Source organism: Empidonax traillii, unplaced genomic scaffold, assembly GCF_003031625.1.
Source record: "Empidonax traillii isolate 1590-97213 ecotype Southwest subspecies unplaced genomic scaffold, ASM303162v1 scaffold345:size607713, whole genome shotgun sequence".
NCBI classification, from domain to species: Eukaryota; Metazoa; Chordata; class Aves; order Passeriformes; family Tyrannidae; genus Empidonax; species Empidonax traillii.
This window is the reverse complement of record NW_020955538.1, coordinates 375,558-400,049: the sequence shown is the minus strand read 5'-3', so window position 1 is coordinate 400,049 and position 24,492 is coordinate 375,558. Positions and strand designations below refer to the sequence as shown.

The window sequence follows — 24,492 nt, the reverse complement described above, 5'->3', positions numbered from 1 at the left end:
TACTTTTCTTTTCTGAGAAAAGCTGTGTGGATACAGAAAAGTACCTCTGATAAAACAAACCTGACCAAGAAAATGTTAAGGTTTTTACCCTCCGGCCACTTACAGCTTCCATGAAGTTCTGGGGTCCTAGGATCCAGCAGGGAGGTGTGTGCTTCAGTGTAAGACATGGATGTATTGTCAGAAGAGGCTGGATGGAATGTGGAACTTGAAGAGGAGGGATGTGGTGCAGGTACTGAGTGCTGCAAAAAGAGCAACACAAGGAGGGTGCCCAGAGCAGGACTCATCCTGGGAGCTCCCCCAGGATAAAAGGGGCTCAGAAGGGAATGGCAAAGGAGGATGCATCAGAAGGATAGATGGCTGTGTCCCCACTGCAGACAGACAGCACCTCTCAGATAGTGGCTTCTGTGCTTTGTATCCCTTGCTTTCCTGAACAGTAACTTCCCCATTTTTCCAAAAAAAAACTTCTGAAGAAAAGTGGAAGGGCAAAATGATTTATTGAAAGTCTAGTACTGAGTGAAGCTGCATTAATAAGCCTGCATGCCTGGTAGAAAAAAACTACCCTCAACATGATGAAAAATTATTCCCCCTGAGTCTTCAACATCCTGCCTGAGTCACTAATTCCCCAGGGCAGAAAACAAAGTAAGTAAAAAAAGTTTGTTTTCACATAGCAAAGCCAAAACATGTTCAGTTCTAGTCCTGGGAGACGTATTTTTTTTAATGTACAATGGGCCAGTTTCGGTGAGTTGATAAAAATACAAATTGATTTTTTTCTCATCCTATAGAGAAAGCAGCTATTTCCCTGGGACTTGTGTCTGCATGCATTTTGTGACTGCAGCTGCCCCAAAGTGTGGGAAGACCAGGGTGCAGGGATGGTTTAGATGCATGAGTCAGATTTTCCACAAGTGCAGCTCCTTGTCTGGCTCCAGCAGCCAGCACCAGTGGGACTTTGTCCTGCTCCTTCCTCCCTGTCCGGCTGCCTGCACAGGCTCTCCCATCACTCCTGGTGCTTTTTGCCTCTTTGAGATGTCCCTGGCAAAGGCTTCAACATCCTATGATTTCTACAAATAGTATCTGCAGCTCCTGAGGGAAACAGCACATTACTCCTCTAGTTCCTTGAGGTTTTATAAATACATTCCCAAATAAAGACAGTTTATAAATCTACTTAGCCACAGAATTGCACAAGTTTGATGAAAATTCTCCAGTTTTGATGGGATAAGAGAGCAGAGGGTGAGAAGACTTAGTGCTAGCAAATGACCCCTGTCTGGAAGCAGTCTGCTAATGCTTTTTTCATGAACTACTGCTCAGAACTAGACCCAGAAGCACAACTGAAGGTGCATTATTATTGCTGTTCTGATTATGGCTGGTAATTGTGCTGTTCTAATTTACAAATTTAATGGTTTGTTAATAATGTCTGATTTGGGAATATAGTATAGCCTATCAACTAAGGGTGGCATAATGGCATTAATAAGGGTAATTGAGGTTGTTACTATGATCTTGTTTGCTCTTTGGTTTGTTAATTGAAAATTACTTATCTTACTATATGATAGAAATAATGCTGTTCCCCTGTGGAGCCTGAGCATCTTGAAGGAAAAAGGAATGTGTCAGTCCGCACTGTTAATACCTTGTTGGGATATCTGTACAGCAGTGAGCATACAGATGTGAATTGTTTAATATGTGTCAGGTATTGCATTGTCTGTGTTTATCTTTTGTATAAATAACAGCATGCACTGTTACTTTTGGTTTCATGTGTCTCTCGTTGAAAGAATCAGTGCATAAGGCTGTCTGGAATGCATGCGATTGATTAGAGAGCCTTTATGGGAGAAAATGGAAATGAGGGACAGACAGGCTGCTGAGTATTTAACCCTGGTGAAGAAACTTGGCATTTCATCTTCTATCAACGCTTGCCTCTAACTACTATTAACATTAATTATGGAGATACTTAGTGAACACCCTGTTAGCCTTAATTAGAGTTAATGGAAGATACGTGTGGATGTTAACAGGATAAGAGACAACCAAGCTTCCATTTCTAAGGTTAAATATTCAGTAGCTCCCTCTTAGACATCACCAACATCCTATAATCATGCAGTCAGACTTATCCAAAAGCAGAACAGTTTCTTCTGGCTTTTTCTTTTTTTTTTCCTCTCCCCAATTATGGCCACCTTACACTGTTTTTGCTTAAATTAAAGAGCAAACAATGATGTTGCAGTGACCTCATTACCTTTACTAATGTAATTATGCTACCTCTCCTCTATTTATAGTGCACCTCAGAATCAGACTTTATTAGCAAACCATTTGCTGTCCCTTTTACTGTCCTTTTAATGAATGCTAGTAGAGTCACTTAAGAGATTTGGCTTTGTTCTGAACAGAGCCCTTGTGATAAAGAGCTTGGGGCCTGTGTGCTTGAGTAGGTCACATAATATCTGAGGTCTGTAAAGTTCCTGTCACTGTGCTATTGTTTGAAGCTGTGAAGACAAAAAAGACCTTCCTTTTGCACCCATTAGCTGTCTTTGGTATTTTGAAAACCAGTGTTGCTGAAGAATTAAGACTGCAAAATGTAGAGATTGTCTTATTACCCTGCTGTTGTGTAAGATGGCACAACCCTGCTGCTAACCTCTGCCCAGAAGGTCAGTGTCCTCATGGAAGCTGCCTTTGTAGGACTGACTTGGAGGCTTTTAACTCTCCCTGAGAGCCCTGAGCCTACCTTAGGTGGTGTCACACACTTTATAAAGTCGGGTCCTTTGGGGTCCACTTCCTTTGCCACAGACATGAGTGATGATCTCGGGTGGTGTACTGGGCAAAAAGTGCATTTTTTCTTCTGGATGATCTATTATATAGTTATGGGGCTACCAATACAGTACCTCTCTGAATACTGCGTAGTTGCAACCTTATTACTTGCAACCTGTAGCTCCCAGGTGATTTTTAGGCTGGAGCCATCTGGAAGGGAGTTCCTCTCATTAGCCTGACTGAACACACTATCAACCGATATAGAACATAATGTTTTATCTTTGTGAAGAGAAAGGATGAGTTGTGGTATGTCCTTGACAAAAAAAATACCATCCCTCCCTGGCATACCACATAATACTAAAAGCAAACACAAAACTATGTACATACCTCTCTCTCTGTGAACTAGAGTCACCACATTTCTCATTTTACTGGCACAATTGCCAGTGACAGCCTTCCTGCAGGAGGGTATCCTGTAAAAGGTGTGTTGGATAGATGCCAGTGTAAGGCATCCTGAGCATACTTTGGAAGTTTCTTCATTCACTCTTTACAATGTCACTTGAATTTCAGTAGAGCTTCATGTTCTAAGGAAACATGTCACAGGTGTTAATAGGTGCAGTGCGTTCCTAAAAGAAAATTTACAAAGCAGTGTTACCCCAGCTTTCCAGCTTGGTCGCTTTCTCCTTTTTCCTGAGCAATTCCAAGCGTAAGAACATCCACACTTGGTCCAGGTCTCACATGCACCCATTTGCAGAAACTTCCCACTGCTGGCTGAGGATCCTGGCACTCACACCTGGGGGCCAGTTGTCTGGCAGAGGGACTGGAGGCTGAGACAAGGCACTCGACCTGTGGGGCTGGCTGGGAAGTCAGTCTCTGCTCGTGTTTACTTGGAAGATGAGCTGGGGAAAGATTTTGATTTTAGCCGTTTGTTAGCATATTTTCTCAACATTTCTATCTTATTTCCAATTGTGTCATTACAAGAGCCTGTTTTGTTTTGTTTTGCGGTGGTCACAGAATCTGTTCAGCTTTGTAACTACTACTATTTTTTTGATTTAATATGCAAAATAATGCATTCACAGGTCAGATCTACATGGACCTTTTTTAATGGCCATGTGAAGCCTAAAGTGCTCGTATTTAAAAGGGTGGGACAAAAAGGCTTTTGATAGTATTTTTCTTTGGGGTTTGGAGTAAGCTAATTGGTTTGAGAGCTCTTGCTGGACATTGTATGAAGTGGATGGATGCTAAGAAACCTTGTTCTGTGCTATGCAGGGTAGCTAATTTAGCTCTTATCTGCATAGTTAAAGTAACAAAATCCCCTACTGCCATATGGCTTACTCCAGTTTATGGGAAAGAACAAATTTTTCTTATGTACCTCCATTTAGATTTGTTAACAAAAAGAATAGATACATCATCTCTAAAAAGGAAAAAAGCACTTGAATTATAAAGTTTCCATTAAATTGCTCACTAAGCCTTCAGCTACAGTAGGAAAGAAACTGATACTGTAAAGGGAACACAGTCATGACATATCATTTTATTTCAGCTAGAAAAATGTGGCTTTGCTTGGAGCAGAAGCTGCCTCCCTGATGAGGCCATGGTCTGGTTGTGTGGCTGGGAAAATGAAACAGTCTGACTGAAGATATTGTCAAATGCATGGAGGTTAAGCACCCTTTGCCCCAGGCAAATTCCCTTGCTTTTATAAGCCAGTACAACTAGGCTGTAAAATGCAGGTCTGCAAGCAAAGCTAGGGTAGTAACTACAGGTGGTAACTTAAGGCTGCCTTCATGAACTAAATCCTGCATTTTCAGTCCTTAAAAAAATGGATGTGTGAAGTAAATTCCTCCCTATCTTGCCTATGACTCATATAAATGTATTATACTTCTTGAAACAGATTTTCAAAGTCTTCAGCCAAACCCATGCACATTGATTCCTTAATTAAAATCAGTTTATTTTGTAGGTTAATAGCTTATACCATATCTACCAGTGTGGTAATTTTTCTGTTAAATGGCTGAATAAGATCTGACATTAAAAGATATCCTGTCCTAAAATGGATTTTTTTTTTTTTTTTTTAATCTCTAGACCCAAGAGTGGCCCAGTTGAAGGGAATAATTTCAGAATCACTGAAACAATAGATTGAAGTAGTGAGAAAATCATTATTCTGGGTGTTTGGTATAGGTGTAGCAGTATAACATTGATTTAAAGAAATTAATTCCCTGGCTCAGTACTGTTAGACTGTGTAGTTATCTAGTCACCCCTGACTAGGCTTTTTTACCAGAAGGATAGCAGGGAAAGCAGCAGATAAGTATTAGCTGAGAGACCTGAGCAGTGTCACCCTGGGATAATGGAAGGATAATGTATTATGTGAGAAGATGTCATGTCACCAAAAAATAAATTTCAGGAGCTAGTATTTCATACAGGATATGCAAGGTGCTTAAATGGGAGCTTGCTTAGTGTTCACGTTTATTCTATCATTCATTCTCTCATTCATTCTTTTCAATACACCGATTTGTTTGGTTGCTTCTGAGCAAAATCAAATTTTCTAACTAACTGATAACTCCTATGAGGAAATCAGATGACAAAAAAGATTAATATGATACGCGATATATGGTGCAGGTGACAGTGTCAAGAGAGTACATTGCAGTAGAGAGGGGAATTTAGGAAATAAAAACAAAAATAGAGCCTCTCAATCAAAATTTGAAGCAGTGGAATCGATGAGGAAGTGAAATACCAATAAGGCCCTGGTTGGAGGAGGAGGGGGAGGCTCTTTGGTCAGTCAGGGCAAGGTGAGCCCATCCTTTTTCAGCAGCTGCAAAACTTTAGGGGGAGCCTGCACATCTCGTTGAGCTCATCCTGTTGCAGCTCAAGGGGCTAAAAGTGGGGAGCTTGGCTCTGCTGATGAGGTGTGCTGAGCCCCAGTGAGTCACAGCATTTAAGTAGCAAAACTAGTGAAGGGCAAACCAAGTCAAAGCTAATTCTGCAGGATTTTCTGTGGTGGGCCAGTATCATTACCTTTTTTTTTTCTTGGCCCATAGGGAGTGTGCAGGCTCAGAAAAGGAGCACAGCCTATCGAAATGATAGATCCCTAAGCACACGTCCTGCCTCTCACATTTCTTTGTGGGTTTCTGGTACTTCATCTTCCATCTCATCAGAGTCATGCTGCACTTGCCTCTAGGGCACCTGGGTGTAGAGCTTGAAAAGATGAAGCTTAAAGATGGGCCCTGAGTGGGAGGAGGCTCGTGCAAACAAGCAGAAACAGAAGTATTGGAAGGTCAATTTAAGGAGTGCATCCTGTGTCCAGACTAATGTGCTTCATTCAAAAGATGTAAGAACAAACCTGCTTTTCCAAGGGCTGCCAGTAGGTAGTTCCTTACTGGGGGAAGTTTTGCATTGCAGCTTTTCTGCTACGAGTATCAGGTTATTGTAAATGCCTGCCTCAAACTCCTAATAACTCTGTGCTGACTGGAAAACTTTTGTTCCTGAATTACTTCTGAGGGAGCAGATGTTGACTCAACATTTTCTAAAAAGTCTCCACATCCACCCCCCAGAATTTATTAGCAATGCACTTGAGCATTCAGGATACTGAACCCCAATGCCCTGAAACTCTCATGTCTCTGCTGGCCTCCTGGAAGAGCTGATTCACACCAGTTTCGATGGGAAACAGTGGGCAGGGTGGTAGGTGGTATGCTGTCCTGAAGGTGAAGTTTCAAAATGCATTGAGTTGGCAGCACTCAGATTCTAACCAGACAATGTTGAAGTGCAACCTCTGGCTGTTTGGGAGCCCTGGGTCACTGGTAATGCTGGTCAGTGTGGAACCTCAGCTGTGTTGTGGACAGTGTCTTCTTTCAAGACTGAAAAGTTTACTGTGTCCGTCTTCATCAGTAGATCCTTGACTTGGGATTCTCCTAATGAGGAGCTGACATGGTGAACCTGAAGAGGAAACAGATGGAGTACAAGTCATCTGATATTTTTCGGTCCAGTTGCCATGAGTTCAGAACTGTATAGTCCATATGAAGGACCCAGCCTGCGTTTTTGTATCTGAACAGTCTTAAAAAATATTGGCAGTAACTCAAAATGCTTGTTTTCATATAAAAATTACAATATTTTGCATACTGTCTTCTGTCAACTGCTTTCAGTATAGGCAGCCTGGTACTCTCAAAGGATATTGAACTAAATCTCTCAGACTCCATGGGAGGCAGATAAGTGTTGTTGTTAATTATATTAAATACAGGGGGCAGGGGATGAAAACAACACACTAGCTTGAAATTACTCGCTAATGTCTATGAGGTTTCTGTGAGAGATGTTAGCAGAAGTGGAACTATAAAGTGGTCTGAGCACAGAGAGGGGACCACAGCAGCTGCCCAGGACATTTGCTGGATATCCTGGAGAAAAGCCTGGTCAGCTTTATAAAGGACACAGCTTCATAAAGGGCTTTCAGACTGTAATGTGGAAAGCAATCTAGGGCTTAAATGGTATTAATGTTCTTATGCAAGCTTGTTTGTGCTTCATCAGACATGCAGAATGGTGACCACAAATCATGTTATGAAATTTGTCATAAAATTTATCGTCAAATGCATTTTCACAGCAAGAGTCCATGATGTTTTCAGAAAGATTCTTCTCCCTGTGCTGACACGAGTGATAGGAGAAGAAGCTGTTAAATGCAATATCTCTTGGGACAACTTTTCATGTCCTTGATGCGGAGCTCAGAGCAACTCTGCAGCCTAACTGGGAGAAAGTTGCAAAAGTGTTGTCTCTTCATGTTCAGAATAGCTTGAACATCCTGTTGTTCCCTGTGTTTTCTCAGCCTAAATATGGGCTGCTTTGGCTCTTTGCTCTGCAAACCTTATTTTGATACTTTTGCAATATCATTTTTTAGCTGAAAGGCAGCATTGCTTTCAAATTGGATGCTGATCAAGATGGGAGACATAACAAAAGTGTGGTTATAGTGAGCTTTGGCCACTGAAAACTGGTGTGATTTTGCAGTCAGAATTCAGCCCAGTCCTGACTGATGTGAAAGTTAGCCTGTGGAGTCCTGTCCCTCACAGGAGATCTGCTTTTATCACTGTTGTCCTCCGTAGAAAGATTGCCTAGACTTTCAAAAACAGAAATCGCCAGATTTGGTCAGATGGTGTTCTCACTTGTTTTGGTTGCAAAGAGGAAGGTCCATCGACAGATTGGTTTTTGTACTGATTTAAGGCCATGTGAGCAGCTCATGCCTTCATTATTCACTGATACATTTGTAATTATTCCAGCCCCTCTGATTTGAATTAGAGGAGGTTTTATGTCTCTAGGTTCTAAGTCCTGACTTCTAGCAGGTAAAATAATAATGAAGAGTGAGCAAAAGAAAATTCATCAATATTTCCGTGGTTAAATTTGCTATTTCAGTTTTGAAAGGGTCAGTACCCTGTGAGTGCATGCCAGTTTTTGTGTGTATGTATGATTGATGGTGCTTCAGGTTTTGCCCCAAGCTATACTCAATCTATTTGCAAGTGATGCTGGTAGTGAAGTTTCCAACGCTGCTGTTATGTGTTATTTAGATAACACTAGAGCTAAAAACCCAGACCACTTCACAATCAGAGATACAATCCTTCCCCCAAAGCTCACAAACCTTAAAACAAAGACTGCCTGGGGAGATCTTTGGCACTGTGTTAAATATTCTTGCCAAGAAAAGGTTTCTTACAATTGCAGCCTTCCTAAAAGGCACTGTGGGTAGTATCGACACAGAGATATCTGTATTACATGGTTTGACCTGCTTTAACCTCAGCCAGTCTCCTGGAGATGTAGGAAATATCTGTTCCATTCAAAGGTCTTGCCTTTCAGGAAGAGTAGAAGCGGTTTGTCTGGTGTCCCAGCTTTCTAAGAGGAGATGTTATACTTTTTGTGGGTGAAAGTCACCCCATTGATGCTATCTGAAAGCCTGTGGATCCATGTCATCAGCACGTAAGCTGCTGTCTTTGTGTGCAAAAATGAATTGCTTCCCAAGTCTCTCCACTTAAGGCCACTGTAGATGTACTGTGCTTGGGGAAAAAAGAAATTTTGGGAAAATGGGTATATTGTTCATGACACTCTCTTCCTTTAGGGGGAAAAAATATATGCTCTTTTAACTTTTAGCTATAGTGGAATGTTTGACCAAATCTTAATGAAAACTAGGTCCCCAATTTTGCAGGTTTATATGTCCTTAAAAATGCCTTTTTTATTTCCCCCCTCCCCTGGAGAAGTTTGAAGTCTGTCAGCAACATAAGTGGGATTTAGATCAACCTCTGAGCAGTTAAGTGATAAGGAGATTTCCTTAAGGTCACTCAGTTCCCCTCCCCACATGTGGAAGGATGAAGTTACTGAGGGGAAGTGTTACAGGTGACAATGGAAGCGAGTTCCCCCATATTCGCACCTTAGCAAGGTAAAGTTCTTGCCTCCTTAAATCTCTGTAACACACCAATTTGCCCACTTTTCCTGCAGCATGAACTGGGTACCTCCAAACCCGTGAGCCTCCAGAGCAGTGTGTGGAGACATGCCCAGCAGCTGTGTGACCCCAAGGCCCTTGGCAGGACTGTGGCTGGTGCAGCAGGATGGCTCGTTCACGAGAGCTGCAGTGCGGGGCTGTTGGTGTGGCTTCATAAACAGTGTCGAGGCATCAGTGGAGGAAGTTTAATTAGGCACCTTTTATTTCCTAATTCCTGGAAGATCTGAAGGTGCTTGCCAAGACTCAAGGGCTGCCAGGCTGCCTGTGCCTGATGCTGTGAGAGGTGGATGTGTTGCTATGGTACTGGAGGTGTCTCCAAACCCCACTGCTCTGGCAGCTGAGCTGGCTCTCAGCAGCATGTCCTAATTGCGGCTGTGCAACAACAAAACAAATATTCAGAGATTTCATAAAGGCTGTAATCAAAGGAGCATCCCTTGCTTTTTAATATGTGCTGAATGGGTTCATTTGTAAGCTTATTACGACTTCAGAGAGAGAAGCTATTAGGGTGATCATTAGCTGCCTGTGCAAATAGCAAGGAAAACTGTGGCATGTTCCAGAATAACCCTCTTTTTAAGGTGCATTAACAATAACCAGCCATGCTGTCTTTCATGTTTCCCATGCCATGAGTCAGGACAAAAGAGAAAGGAGAAGGGGACAGTGTACAGTACGCTTTCTAAATAAGTTCAGATGGAGAGAAAAATTAGGTGTTGTGAGAACAGCAAATTCACCAGCATGACATTGTGTGTCTTGATGCAGTGTCTGTTATCCACTGGGAAAGCAAAAGCATCTGGGAGCCAGCCTTCGAGTCTTGGCTCATATCTCACTTAGTCCCTTTACTCCTGTCATCTATGTATGAGTAGTGCTATGGGTCTTTTGTCTGCCTGGAACCTGATCATTGCTGGAGTGTTTAGATTATATATCTTGTGAAGGAAGAGAGAACATTTAGAAAAACATATGCCAAGATTATGGGATTTATTAAATCTCGTTTATTTTCCGGCAGAACGTCTGAAGCTGTCTTGTGGGTTCTGGCCATGGTTCTCTCTCTGCTCCTTCTTACTCTTTCTTAATCAGAAATCAAAAATATCTATAGCAAAAGACATTGAGTGGTTGGGTGTTCATAAATTAATTGGGACAGGTGTAGTTGAGATCAGTCACATTTACCTTTCAAACCACATTAGCTGCAATTTTATGTATTAGAGTAAGTTAAAGATGCTGATTACAGCGAAACTCAGTTTAGATTTGCACATGGAATATTTATAAGATGTGTATCAGTTTGGCTATAAGCAGGGTAACTTAGGCTTCATGTCTGCCTCTCTTCCCTATGTCATTTCTCATGTTCTTTGCTGCATTCAACTTTTTGTGCACATATCACACTTATAGATTGTGAAATTTATGTATTTCTTAAGTAAATGAATGACTCCAAGTTATGAGCCCAGTAAGCTAAAGAATATCCTATTGTGTTTGGAATTCATGACACTTTGAGATGCATTATTGTTATTATTACTGTAAAAAACATTGAAAAGATGACTGGAAGGAGATAAATAATGCCACTGGTCAGATTACCAGAAATATTATTTTCTAGTTTATTTTGTATTACTGAAGTCCCTTATTTAAGATCTACTTTTCTTACAGACTTTTTCCTAACTTTTGCTTTTCAAGAGGGACTAAACTGTTTTGTTTTTACATGTGTGTAGACAGTTACCTTGAACAGAGAGTTCTGTTGGTTGTTGGGGGGGTTGGGGTTTTTGTTGGGGTGGGTTTTTTGTGCATTCGTTAATGCATTCAAAGTTCTATTTGGGATTTCTTCCTTAAAAGCAATTCAGGTTATTACTTCCCCAGCTAAGTGTTAAACAGTGGGTTACTTTTTCCACGCCTATGTCTTATGAAAAAGCATTGAGAATAACTACCAAAAAAAAAAAAAAAGTTAACCTATTGATCTGTTAAAACAAAAGATTCAAGCAGGGGTTTCAGATTCCTTTGCCCATGGGCCTTTGCCTGTGTTTCTGCCCAGACAGTCTGGGGCTTCTTTTTCTTGCTAAGGACATCATCATCATCTCTTTGACAGGACAAGGGCCTGTGGCTCACAGTAATCCATTTTAGTAACATCCTTACTTTAAAATCATTTTCCTGCTCTGCCTGGTTTCCCTGAAGCCTGCAAAGTATCAAGAAACTTCTTAAAATATTGGAAATTGTGGTCTGAGGAGGACAAGGTTGCCACAGCAACTCTCCAGTATTTCTGAAATTTATTCCTTCATCTTTCAAAATCATCATGAATGCCACAAACTGCTGAGGCATTTGTTGCAAACAAAGCAAGGCTATAGAAAGAGAGAACAGAAAAGAGCACCGAGGAGTCAGTTGTTGTAAAGGTGAGATGTGTCAGGCTCAGGGAAAAAGTGGCAGGCATTTACACTTCATGTTAAATCCCCTCAGCGTCTGGAATGCCGTGCAAGCGTATGGAGTGTTTCAACACTTGACAGTATCTGACATGACAGTGGATAATGTCACTTGGCTTGTGATGCAACTCCATGATCCACTCAGGATGGTGACATTTATTCCATCCAGAAAGGAAATATTTTCAGAAATAGGAGGCCAAAGTTAGCTGCCTCCCTTTTGGTATGATAAATAACTGCTTTCTGGGATACAAGATGCCTGGCAAAGCGTATAACTTATCAGCCAGAAGTGATCAGTTTTTTCATGGTTTTGGGGCTGATCTCATTATGGACTGGTGAACATAGGGTTGTATTTGGGGTCAGGAGGTTTAGCATATCCATTCTCCTTTTAGCTTTGTTTTTCTTATCTGATAAACAAAATTAATGTTGTTATATCATCAGTGCATATAATCTTCGGATCATCTGTTTAGAGAGGCAGACAATCAGTACCATATGGTTCCATTGTACTGTGGTTAATACAAGGGAAAATACACCTGTGAGCTATCTGGGGATTTTTTTATAAAGCAGCAGAACTTAAAAAGAGTTGCAGGCTATTAGATGTGTTGGTTCTGTATGCAGTATCTCCTCTTCTGAGACAGCTGGTGGCTGTGTGTGAAAAGCTGTGTGAAAGAGCCAGATGTGATTACCTATCTAACTTTGCTTGTGAAGGGGCCCAGGTGAGCAGTTCATGTTTCCAGCAGTGTGGTTTCCAGCGGTGTGGCACATTTGCACTACTTGAAATGGAGTGCTCTGTGGCCTGAAGCCATACTGGCACTTCAAACACATACTGTAGCACTTTTCAAAACGTTACAACATTTAGGAGAATTGATTCTGCTTTGCCACTTCGGAATTTCCATTTTGAATGTCTGTGTACATGTGGGAGATTTTACCTCCACGTGATCTCACATATTCTATGCACACATTTTACAAAGTTGCAAATATGAAACGTAGATGGTAACTGTTGTATTATTGCTTTTGTTGCAATGCTGGTATTATTTGTATGAAGTTTTAAGGGGTTCAGTCCAGCCCTCTTTTTCCTTCTGTGTAAGACTAATGTGCTCCTACTGTGCAGCCGTTTGGTGGCAGAAATGTGTCTTTGTTAAAAGCAGTCAGGATGGGATGGGATTCAGTTGGTCTGCTTGGGTAGGAAACTTATGGTAGTTTTAGCAGCAGCTCTGATTCATTTAAACACTGTCCCAAGCCTCATATGCTTTTAGTGTTATAAAAGCCAGTCAGGTTATTGTTTTAAGGTATAAGGTGCCCCTACGGGCTTTGATCACTCAACTGTATACCAAGGAATTAAATGCTCTGAGGCAAAGCAACAGCCTCATTCACTCCAGTGTTGCAAGGCAAGGCAGTCATTGCTGCTAAATGGGCCCACGTTACAGTGACATTAGCATTTTAATGCAACTAAAGGGGAGGTAGATTGACTGTAATTTAGTATCGAGTTGCATGGTCTTGTGCAGGTCCTCTCATCGCTGCTCCACAGGGGCCGATTACAGTTACACACTGCACTTTGGAATCTAATTGGATTTATATGCAGTAATATAGTTGTGTCATAGCAACGATTCTGCTGTGCAAGTGCTATGAAATTCCAGTACAATTAGTTATTTATGTAGGAGCAATAGTTACAGGATAATGTAAACAGCTTGTGCCAAGGTGCAGTTCAGGAGCAGCAAATGCTTTACTTTTTTCTGAAGCCATTGCAAGGCTTATCCCAATCCTGCTTTCAGAGAGATGTTTTTCCTCACCTTTCACTATAAAAGCACTGACCTGTTGCAAAGATCCAGCAGGAAACTACTTCTGTCTTCAATTTTTGCTTTGGTTGAACATATGGGTTGGCATGCATTTTGGTTTCTATGGATCCTGCAAACGTGGTGAGCACAGGGGGCTAGCAGTATCTAGGAGCCCTTGTGAAGCAGGACATCTGTAAGCAGTCCATCTGGTGGCCCTTCCTGCTGTAGTCAACATGCAGGAGGTCAGATTTCTCACAAAGACAGGCCTTGCTTCTCCATCCTGCATCCTTCATTTATTTCTTGTTTCACGTGCTACCGTACTTGCTACTGCTGACCGTATCAGCCTCTCTTTGCCCCATTCCTCTTTGCTCTGGGGCTCCGACTGTCTTTCTTGTGGCATGAGACAAGCAGGAGGCGCATGTTTATCTTCTTTTCCTTCATCAAAGCCCGCTCCTCACAAACAGCTGCAATGCGAATGTCAAGAGAAGCCAGTGCTCAGCAAGGAGAGCTGATGTAGTGGCTGTGGGATGAGCACAGGGGCAGGACAACATGCCAGCCACAGCTGCTCTGCTGGCTGAGGCAGCGTGGCTGCACTGCGTAGTCCTAAGGATGGGGCTTGGCCTCAGCCAGTGCTCTGGCTTCCACTGTGTTCCCCCAGCAACTGTAATTGAAGGCATCAGCTTGCTCAAGTCACAATTAGGTATGGTGGTTTTGCACTTTCTGCAGTTCTCCTTAATGACAAAATTGTAGCTATTAACCAAAGAGAGTCTGTTTAGTAGGGACTTCCTCCCCTTTAGGGCCACAGAGTAAGATGGAGCATTGCTGCTGTTTGGCACCAATTGCGGTCTTTCATCTCTTCTGACACAGCACCTGCTGGTACCTACTGAAGCATTTAAGCTCTTCCTCTCTGTGGTGCTATAATTTCTTTAAAATATTGTGACATATGAGGAATAAAAAAAAATAAAATTCCTCTCCCAGGCAGACCTTTGAGGGCTTGGAGGGATGTAATTATATGCATACACAGTAGGAGCAGGAATCTTATCACTCTGGTTATTTTCCTAATGATATGTTTATATAACACAGAGTCATCTCTGCTCTAAAGTTAGAGCCATCTTCTCTTGGCAGCAGCTATCCCAGAACAGTGGCATCACAGGACAGGACAACTGAAGAAATTATCTCTCAGTGGCACATGCAAAACACAGGGTGAAGTGTCCCCACACACCAAAGAAATAGATAAAAAGGTCAGGGTGGGCACTGGGTTCTGACTGTCAAAAAGGGGCTCTCTATTGTGAGGCAGTGACATTGTCCCTTGTCCTAGCTGTAGGTTCTCCAAAGGCCTCTTCAGACATGCCTGGATCTGCTGCAGCTGTCTCCCAGCCAGTCACATGGCACCCTCTGAACTTTCACACTGATGGAGAAGCTGTACTGATCCAGGGCAGCCTTCCTACCCAGCATTGTAAAGGGCACATGCCCTCAGCACTTCACAGCAGAGATGGGTCAATGGGCAATGGATGTTTGCACCTTCCAGATTTCAAAAGGGAAGCCATCTCTGCTCTTCATCTAGAGATGTACATTTACAGTGACAGAGGAAGGACATTAAATGTGAGCGATTAATGCAAAATGAAAGATCTATGAATATTCATTATATGTATTATATTGTAATAGTTTCAGCCACCTTGAAACTCCTTGTTCGCTTCCTGCCAACAACAAATGATAGACTTTTGCTCACAGAAGTCTTAATGGGAGGCAATTTTCAAAGGCGCATTTACAAATGTTTGTGGGAAACAGATGTTAAATGCACCCACTCCAGAAATCAATATGAAATGCTGGCATTGAGAGAGCAGGGATAGACCCAGGTGACTTATCTAATGCCTCACAGGGAAGCAGTGGCTTCAGCAAAGCTGCAAGTATGCCAAAACCATTTACAAAGGATGAGTGAATTATAGTGCTGAGCGACCCTATGTGAATACTGGGCTCTTATGGCATGGGGTGCTGTTTGAAGGGTTAATGAGTGCCCCTTCCCCACAGACTCTGCGGAGTGTGGGGTTGGGACTGTGTCAAATGGGTGGAAAAAACACCATTGGAGAGGGTGCCCTGAGAAAGCAAGTCAAACACATGCCTTGCATGTTAATCTGTAGTCTCTCCTCACCTTTGCCTAGTCAAAAGCTGACACTAGCGTTGTGCAGGCAGAAATTAAAATTTACTAAAAAAATTGTAATTGTTAACTTAAGGGCAGTGGCAGTCTGCCCTTGAGTCTCTGTGCCTGCACCTGTGTATCTAACGCTTTGGGTGGACAGGGTGGTGGCTTTGCTGTTTCCTCTCTGTTCTTGCTTCCCAGGCAGTGACAGTGAGGCAGAGGGAGAGGATATAGTTTGCTCAACTTGATTTGAGAGCTGGCTGGAAGAATGAGAGATAATGCCCAATGTCTCAGGCTGCTGCTCCTAATGGCTGGGCCTCCCAAAGATGCATTCCATCTCCCTTCTTCTGCCTTTTCCATTTTCCCAGTAAATGGGCTGTAAAGTCACAGCAGATTAAAGTTTGTCTAAACCTCCTATAAAATATTGAAGGTGCAGCTGGTATTAATCTAGTCCTGTTGTGGGATGAGGTGCATGTGTAATGGGACTATAGATTTACATGTGGTCTGTGGGCATTTAAAACACCCCAAAGATTGTTAAAGAGATTCTGAGAAATTGAATCCCTCACTGCATATTAAAAGCTTTTCATTACTGCTAATGTACAATAAATTAAGGTGGCAATTAAACTGAGCATATTCATCAGGATGTTGTGTTTTAATAAATTGTGTATTTAACATGATTGTGTTTTATTGACTTCTTCAGTAATTGCGTACTTTTATCTTACAGGACAAGCTTGGATAGAACAAAATACATGGGACACACAGCCAATTAAAGACTAGAATAGGCACTGTGCTTCCAGTCCCAAGATTTTTAAAGGTGAGTGTTGCTTACAGCCTGGTCTTTGTACCTGCCAGATGCTTTGTCTGTATCTCTGTCAGGGCTGGTTAAGTCTACCTATGGCGTGCAGGAGAGGGGTAAGAAATACACAGCTCAACTGCATCATTGTCACTCCAAGATACTGGATAAAGTTGTTCCTCTTCAGTCTCTAATGAAACTGCCCCATCTCTGTTGTATCTAGAAGAGCAGACTGTGTGGGAATAATCTCTGAGAAGATTTTCTGGAAGGCTCTTCCTATTGGATTTGTTCTCTTAGGAGAATCCACCACTTTGGTTTTATAGAAGTTGGATACTGCTTGCAGACAATGAACACACAAATCCTCTTTTGAGAGATGGACTTGTGAAGGAAGGTAGGCATGCTGAGCCAAGTCTTAATACCTGCAAGCCAAAGGGTGGGCTGCCACATTGCTGTGGAGAGGACACAATGGAGCAATGCCAGCTAGTGGTGGTCCTTTGCCACTGGTGAAGCTTAGAGCTTCAGGGATGTTTCCAGGGACAACCTAGCTAGACAGCCTCTAGAAATTGATGCATTTACTTGGAAAAGAATCTAGTCCATATTTTCTAATGCCTTTAAAGGCTGCTTGGCACTGGTTCTGGAGAGCTTCAAACATGTCTTCTGCTTTTACTTGGTTGCATTGTGTATGAATAGAAAGGTAGGTGTGAGTTAGCACCATTTCTTCCTCAAGCCACTGGCTGATATAGTAGGAAGTACTGCAGAACTGGTTCTTGGGTTTTAAAAAAGCAATAGATGAGTTCAGTGGACAAGGTCTTTGTGCATGTGGGTGACAAAGAGATATTTATGTTAAAAGAAGATATAGGTGGATGATGTGATAGAAAAGAAGTGACTGAGAAAGTGATTCACCTGAGGGTTGGGCAAGATGACCTCTAGACATCTCTTTTACTCTTGGTTATTCTGTGTTTTCTGTCAAATATTTGAAATGGGAAGATTGTGATGAGCCATCAGGCAAGTGCAAAATGCCTGAATTTTTTGTACTGAAACACAAATTGTCTGCAGAGGTATGTTAGGAGTGGACAAGGAAAATAGTTCGCACACTTGTTTTCAAGTCAAGGGTAGGAGTGATATGATAAGGAAGATGCAAGGATTGAGACTGGTGAAGATGAGGTGCTCCTGAGAGTTCTGATAGACTGGTGCATCTGTGAGATGCTCTTGTTCCATTTGCCACCAGGTAACTTGGACACACCTTGGACAGCTGTTTAAAAAAATTTTTTCACGAGGCAGGTTATCATACACTGGAAGAGGTGTCCAGGGAGACTGGGGAATCTCAGTGCTCAGAGACATTCAAAACTTAACTAATGTGACCCTGAGCAGCTTGCTTTGAAGTTGGATCAAACTTTGGAATTGGCCCAGGTTGGAGGCGTGGGTGTTTGTACTCAGTGATATCCAGAGATCCTGTTCCGCCTCAGTTTTTCAGTGATTTCATCTCCAAAGGAAAGGGAAAGGAACAGTTGAAGTGCATCCATTGGTTTCAATCTAGTGTGAAAAGGATATGGGGATTGAGGGAAATATCAGTGGTAGCAAAGAGAAATTTAGTAGCAGTTTTTGGGGTGTGGTCCAACAGCTGCCTTCAGAAAGGAGAAGTTCAAGGTAGCTGCAAGGCATGCAAAAGCAAATGACAGAAGAAAGGAAATAAATTGTGGCTAGAGAATAAAAAAAAATGCATTGCCTTAAAAAACCTAGGCTATTCCTAACTGATTACAGCAGGTAGGATGTTTCCTGGCTACACTGCTGGGGATTTTTAGCCTCCCCATCACTTTGCAAGATAAAATTCATGAGTGATGAAAGAGGGCGGGGGGAAGGGGTGCAGGGGGTGTGGGGAAGGGGGAGAGAAATGTAGAATAATCTGCCTAAGAAAAAGCTGAACATTTATAGGTTCATTTCAGACAAAACCATATATATCTCATATGTCTCACAAGTCTGAGATGGGACAAGCCAGAGGAAGTATCTGTCAGCCTCTGTCTTCTGCAGTTCTGACTGTTAATGTTTGCTTAGCATTAAATGTCTCCTGCAGAGGAGAACTTAATCTGTCACAAATTTGGGGCCTGGAGGAGGGAAGAGAAGGTATTTTTAAAAGGTAGATTAAGATATTTGCCTACAAGTTTTATCTCACTTCTATCAGCGTGTACTAGCAGTAACTTGGAAAATTTGCCTTTTGTGTGTATGGCTTAAAAAGAAAAGTAGAAGGAAAAGCAGCTCTTTGGGTCAAGATTGTCCTTTAATGTCAGTTATTTTCTCCATACAGCCTCTCATCAGGGATTTCAGGTACCTTCATTTATTTAGGAAGGCAGCAGTTGGCACAAATGCATTCATAATTACTTTATTTGTAATTATTATTATTTGCATTTTGCTTGCATTGTTTGTAAATAGCATTAGTTACTTATTCTTTGAAGTCTTGAGCAGTACTATGCTGGAGTGCTTTAACTCTGACATCAAATAGTTTTAAGAGCCTCGTAAGAGATCAGATCATGCTTTGGGTTTATTTTTTCTGTTTTGATTAGTGCAGTTACAGGATCCAAATGATGACCTTGCATGTGCTGTTTGGGAATCTGGGTATCCAGCAGAAACTGGAAAGGGTATGTTATGCTGGTACATGTGGGTCTCTCCAAGCTCTAAGTTCCACCACTGAAACAGTTGCTCAGATCAGGTCAGTGGGTTGGCATTTTTTCGAAGTTTGTATTGAGTTCTTCTGATGTGGAAACTCTGACATGATTTTTCTTGGCTTTGCCAGCCCAGACCTCACAGTACTGTCCCTGACTTCCATTTGCACATCCTGAGTGGAAGAATTTTGGAATTTGTAAGCCCCAGTAGGTGTGTTCCTGACTTGAAGCACAGCACAGTGAGTAGGGTTGCACTTAGTTTTTGCTTTGCTGTGTGAAGCGTGGTGGATATAGAAATCACAAATCTGAGCCCAGTGCCTCTGCTGGGGACAATTTCTTGCCAAGGCAATGAAGGGAAGTCCTTGTTTGTCAAAGCTGAGTGTCCATGTATTCTTGCTGCTCCCAGGTTACTGTGACTGCCTGGCCCTGACAGCGAAGTTTTCAGGATCTGGTTGCTTAATGGATTTGCAGTCTCCCTTCCTTGCTTATGTCTAGAAAATATTTTAACATACTGAGTTGGTGAGTGGGCAGGAGCAGTGCAAAGAATCCTAGTTTAGGTTTGTCTTTGAAAATAAAAGTAGGCCTGTACTCAGTTCATGTAAATCAGAGTAGTTCCAAGGGAGCTTGCTTGTCTTACAGAGGAAGCAGACCCAGACACAGAAAGGAAAGTAAGGCAGGAATGTGATTTATCAATGCTACAAAGCAGCAAGACAGTGTTTGGCTTAGGAACTGCTGCTTCTTAGACCACAGGCAATGTTTTTCATGTGGGTGACTGTAGTGAGATGGGTGTGTATGATGTGCAGTGACACAGTAAGGATAAACTGTTTTGGGTTTTGTTCCTTTTTTTGACTAAGGCTGCTATGATATGGATCATGCAGGTGGATGCTCAAGGCAGCAGGATTTTGTAATTTCTCAGATAACTTTAAGACTTTGGCTAATATACTAAGATTTAGGCATGCTTTGTTTCAGTAGAGTATGACTATTTTTTTTTTGTGGTGAGAGGAACATCTGGGTGACACTAATTGTGGGGCTCTTGAAGTTCATTGATTTGTTTGTATTTTCATATCCCTCTGTACTATAGTATCCAAGCAATGTGTTAGTGGAGCTGAAGGTTTACCTTTCCCATAAAACTGAAGAATTCCCTCCCCAGGTCCTTACCCTTCTGGACTTCAAGCTTTATAGAGCTTGGTGCTAATAACACCAAGGCTGTGGGTTTGATCCCCATATGGTCTATTCACCTAAGAGTTGGACTCGATGATCCTTGTAGTTCTCTTCCAACTCAGAATATTCTGTGAAATCTCTTTTCTCTGGGAGTTTTTCAGACATGGCTTTAAACACTGTTTAGAAGCTGTGAGCATTTTGTCCAGGCCCACATCAGAGCTCTGTGCCCCACTCCATCTGCTGCAGTAATGGTCTTGTCTTTGAGTCTCTCTGAACAGAACAGTTATGTAACAGAGATATGAGAAAATAAAGTTTGTAAAGAAAAATATTGCCCTCATTCTCAGGTCCAGATTCAGGTTTGTGTTTCTCCAGAAGCAAGGTGGACCTTCTCGGGATCCCTCTAGCAAAGGAAGTTCCCTGGGCAGTGCCCACCCAGCAGAGGCACATTGCCGTCCTGCCCCAGGCACGTGTAGATGAAGAGGAAAAGCAACTGCATGTCCACATGGACTTCTGTGTTGCACCATTTGTGTCTCTGCTTGTTTTGTCACTAAAAAATGAGCTGATTTGATTTTAAACCAAGTAAAAGTAATGCAGAAAACACACACTGTGTTAAGAAAAATCTGGCTCTTACCTCAGGCAGCCCCATGCTGGGGGCTTTGCCTGCCATGGGTTTTCTCAGCTTTTTGGCTAAAGCAGACCAGTTCCTATGGTCACAGAAGAAAGCACCCCACAAGGCTGTGCAGCACTTACAAGTTTTTTGGATTAACTAAAGCAATGAAGGAATGAAAGAGAGTTTTATTTCTGACCTGGTGAAAACCTTGGATAATTTCATTTTTTTATTTTAAGTGAATTAAGTGTACTTTGCTAGCATAGCATATCATAAGATGCATGTCTGTTCAGGGAATGGCATTTGCAGTGGAGAAAGGGAATGAAATGTGCTAAGAGGCATGTGGGCTTTAGGAAGGCTTCTTTAAGGAGCTGAGCAAACCTCTGCCTCTGTGTTTGTATATGTTCAGATCTATCTGTGCACAGCACCATGACTGCATTGTTTTCTGTTGTCTGTCCCTCTGGGGTACTTGGTGATATAATGGCATATTAGGAGACATAGTCACTTCATTAAACAGCAAGTAGAAACTTTTTTCCAGTGTAAACCTTATCTGGTCAGGATTTATTGTCACTTTTGCGATAGAACACTGTCCAAGCAGTTTGTTGTCTAAACCAGACATGGAGTTTCAAAACTGCTTAAGATTCCATAGCGTTTTTTTCTGGCCTTAAAAGCTTTCCAACATTGATCCATGGGTTTTTCTTGAAAAAGACGTGCAAAGTGGGGTGTAGAGCACCAGGACTTCACTAGCACAGGACATCTCAGTGCATGACAAGCAAGTGGTGTTCCTCAGGCTGAGTAACCCTGTGTGGACAGCCTCCATGGGCCCTGCCATGTCCCCACACTGCAGTCATTCCCAGTTCAAATGTTTACAAGTTTTCTCAAAACTGTTGTCCATGTTTGTGTGACATTCATTCTGTAGAGGAAGCTTGTATGGGGAGCTAACTGTCCCAAATGTTTGTTGAGCATCTTTTAACTGGGCTCAAGCTTGTTCTGGCTCCTGTGTCAATATGACCTTCTTTGGTTTGAAACAGGCAGGTACATTCAGTGCTTCTTCAGCTTGACAAGGTTTAAGAAGGGCGGTAAAAATCTTCTTCCCCCAGTATCTCACTCTGCAAGTAAAACTAGACCTTTCCTCTCCTGCAACCTTCCTCTTCACATCTGTGTTCAACAGACCTTAAAGAATGCAAAGAGACTTAGCAGTGATCATTATCTCTTACTAGCCTGTGCCTATGTTGCCTTGTTCAGGTAAGAAAAGAGCTGTTCTGTATAATGAACTCCACAGGATCTTGGGGGAAATACAAATGGAAATAGGATTGTGTCATTCCAAATAAAAATGAGTGTGCTAGGAAAGTGTTGTTTTGCAGGAGGAGTTGGACCAAGGATCCTGAAGACCATGGAGGGAGACTGTCTGAGCTGCATGAAGTACCTGATGTTTCTTTTCAATTTCTTTATATTTGTAAGTATTTAGAATTCACTTTCTTTCCCAAATCCTTCTGTTTCCAGCAGCCTGCTGCCTCCCAGCAGGATAGGCTGTAATTCTGATAAAGTTGCCATGATACAGAATATCCCCTCTGCTTTGCACTAACAATCACTGAGCATTTTGCAGCATCCAAACATGCTCAGACATTCAGCAGGGCAGTGCAGTGGTCACTGTTTTCTGCGTTATTGCTGTCCTTGACAAGGGAGACCACATGGAAAGCTGTAACTAGGGGTGTATGTGGTTAGTCCTTGAATGGCATAAGAAATTGTTTTCTAGTCCTGGGTGCCCTGCTGAGGTTTTCAGTCAGAAACAGTCGTTCCTGATTGTTCTTGTTTTTTTAAAGGAAGAGTAGCCAGCGCCCTGGCCTCTGTGGCAGGGATGATTCATGAGTGCCCCTTCACTGGGCTGTCCTCCACTGATGTGGCAGCAGATTGACACTCTGTCTATCAGCATTAGGAAGGGAGGAAACAGTTGGTAGAGTGATGTGTCTAGGAAGAAAGGCACTTTTGCTGCAAATAATTCATTTAGTGAGCAAGAGATAATAGCAGGTCAGAAGTCAACTGTACAGTGGAGAATATATGCAATGGAGAAACACAAATTCTCCAAATTAATATGTTTGATCAAAAGATAGTAATGAATCCAGTTTTTCTTCAGCAGTTGTTTTATGTTGACCTGTCTTCCTCTCTCTCTCCATTCCTTGTGCTGTGACAGCTGGGAGGAGCATGCCTGCTGGGACTTGGAATCTGGGTCATTGTGGATCCCACAGGTTTTCGAGAGATAGTGGCTGCCAACCCTCTGCTCTTCACAGGAGCATACATCATGTTGGCTATGGGAGCAATGCTCTTTCTGCTGGGTTTCCTCGGCTGCTGTGGTGCCATCCGTGAGAACAAATGCCTCCTGCTTTTTGTAAGTGTCCTTGCATTTTCTGTTGGCCTCTTGGTGCTTCCCAAGAGTGGAAGTGATTGGACAGATGATGCTGTGATAAGTTCATTAATGGGTGTCTAGTATTGGAGCTATTATTCCTTTAGACAACAAACAGGCTTAGAATACTTTTACACACAGATAGAAATGCAGAAAATTTGCTTTTTCTGTATATAGATTTGAGCCCAGTCTCTGAGCGTATTTTGTCCTTTTTAAGCTTTCTTTCAAAATGCCCCCATTTAATTGGTCGGACTTCACAACAAAGCAGAGGGAACATATGGAGCACAGCACCTGGGTAAGGGAGCTCCCCCCCTGTCAGCAGAAATGCCCAGCTCGGAGCTGCATGGTGGCCTGTCATTGCCGCTCTCAACAGCTGGTCACTCCCTTACACAGCCTACTCTGCTCCTAAAATCAGTGAGATTTGTCATTGTTGGGCACATTCTCCTGAATGGCGGGGTTAAACCTCAGCCCATGCGGTCATCAAAAATTACAAAGATCTAAAATAAGTCACTTCTGCCCCTGCCTCCTTCCTCATAAGTTCTGATACTGTAGGGTTTCCAGCCATTATCTTCTACTGGAATGCATTATCAGTTATGTATTGAAAGATAATTAGTTTTCTTGTTTTCTTGTTTTCTTTTTTTTTTCCTCTAATGTGACCTTTTTCCCTCCTGCTGTGTCTGTTGGCACTTTGGGATTGTTACGTTTTTTGTTTGTTTGTTTTTTTAGTATCTTGATCTTACTTCTTGTATTTTGTTGTGATTGTGTCCTGCACAGCTGCTTCATGGTGTAAAAAAGGCTTGTCTCTAGCTTTAAATAGAATGGAAAAGTCCTTTTTCTGGAATGCAAACCCATCTTTCCTAGAGATGAGTGCGGCTGCAGTGAGATAAATTCTCTCTAGCCCTTGGCTCACACATGCCTTGGGATCATAGCCCGCAAATGAGATCCCTTTCCTGGAAGCCATTGTGGGTTTGATTTCTAGTGGGTCATCTCAGAAGAAAATCAGAAAGCCAGATGTATCCTTGCAAAGTCTGTGAAGATCTGCCCAGAGGAACCTTATAAAATGCAAAGGATCAGGCCCAATGAGCCTGAGTTTACTTCAAAGCCTGTCCCTGTCAGATTAAGAAACTAAAAGTTATGTCTGATGAAAATTGTTGATTGTAAGTGAATGGGAGAGTAATATTTTCAGTTTGGACCATGTCTGCTGCATACAGATGGGTAACCTGGCTGGAGGAAGGTAGCTCTGGGCCATGCTCTTTCCTGATTTAATATCAGTTACAGGTTTGAATACTCCTCCATGTGTTCTAGTTATACTCCAATGCACTTGACTTTGTGTTTATTATTTTTCTGACTCTTAGAGATAGTTCTGAGCCCTGCTGCTTTATTTATTTACCTTTAT

General features: G+C 42.2%; 1 protein-coding gene across 5 annotated transcripts in view; it reads left to right on the top strand.

The window, feature by feature from the left end:
- Positions 1–24,492, top strand: part of TSPAN18 (tetraspanin 18) — a 60,610-nt gene that overhangs the window by 18,555 nt on the left and 17,563 nt on the right. For 3 of the 5 annotated variants that reach the window (XM_027892309.1, XM_027892311.1, XM_027892310.1), the window contains exons 2-4: positions 16,202–16,291; positions 22,060–22,151; positions 22,887–23,087. In XM_027892309.1, coding sequence (XP_027748110.1) covers positions 22,089–22,151; positions 22,887–23,087 — 264 coding nt within the window. In that variant the 5' untranslated portion in view covers positions 16,202–16,291; positions 22,060–22,088. The remainder of the gene's footprint in view (positions 1–16,201; positions 16,292–22,059; positions 22,152–22,886; positions 23,088–24,492) is intronic. The other 2 variants (XM_027892312.1, XM_027892313.1) reach the window with 2 other exon arrangements.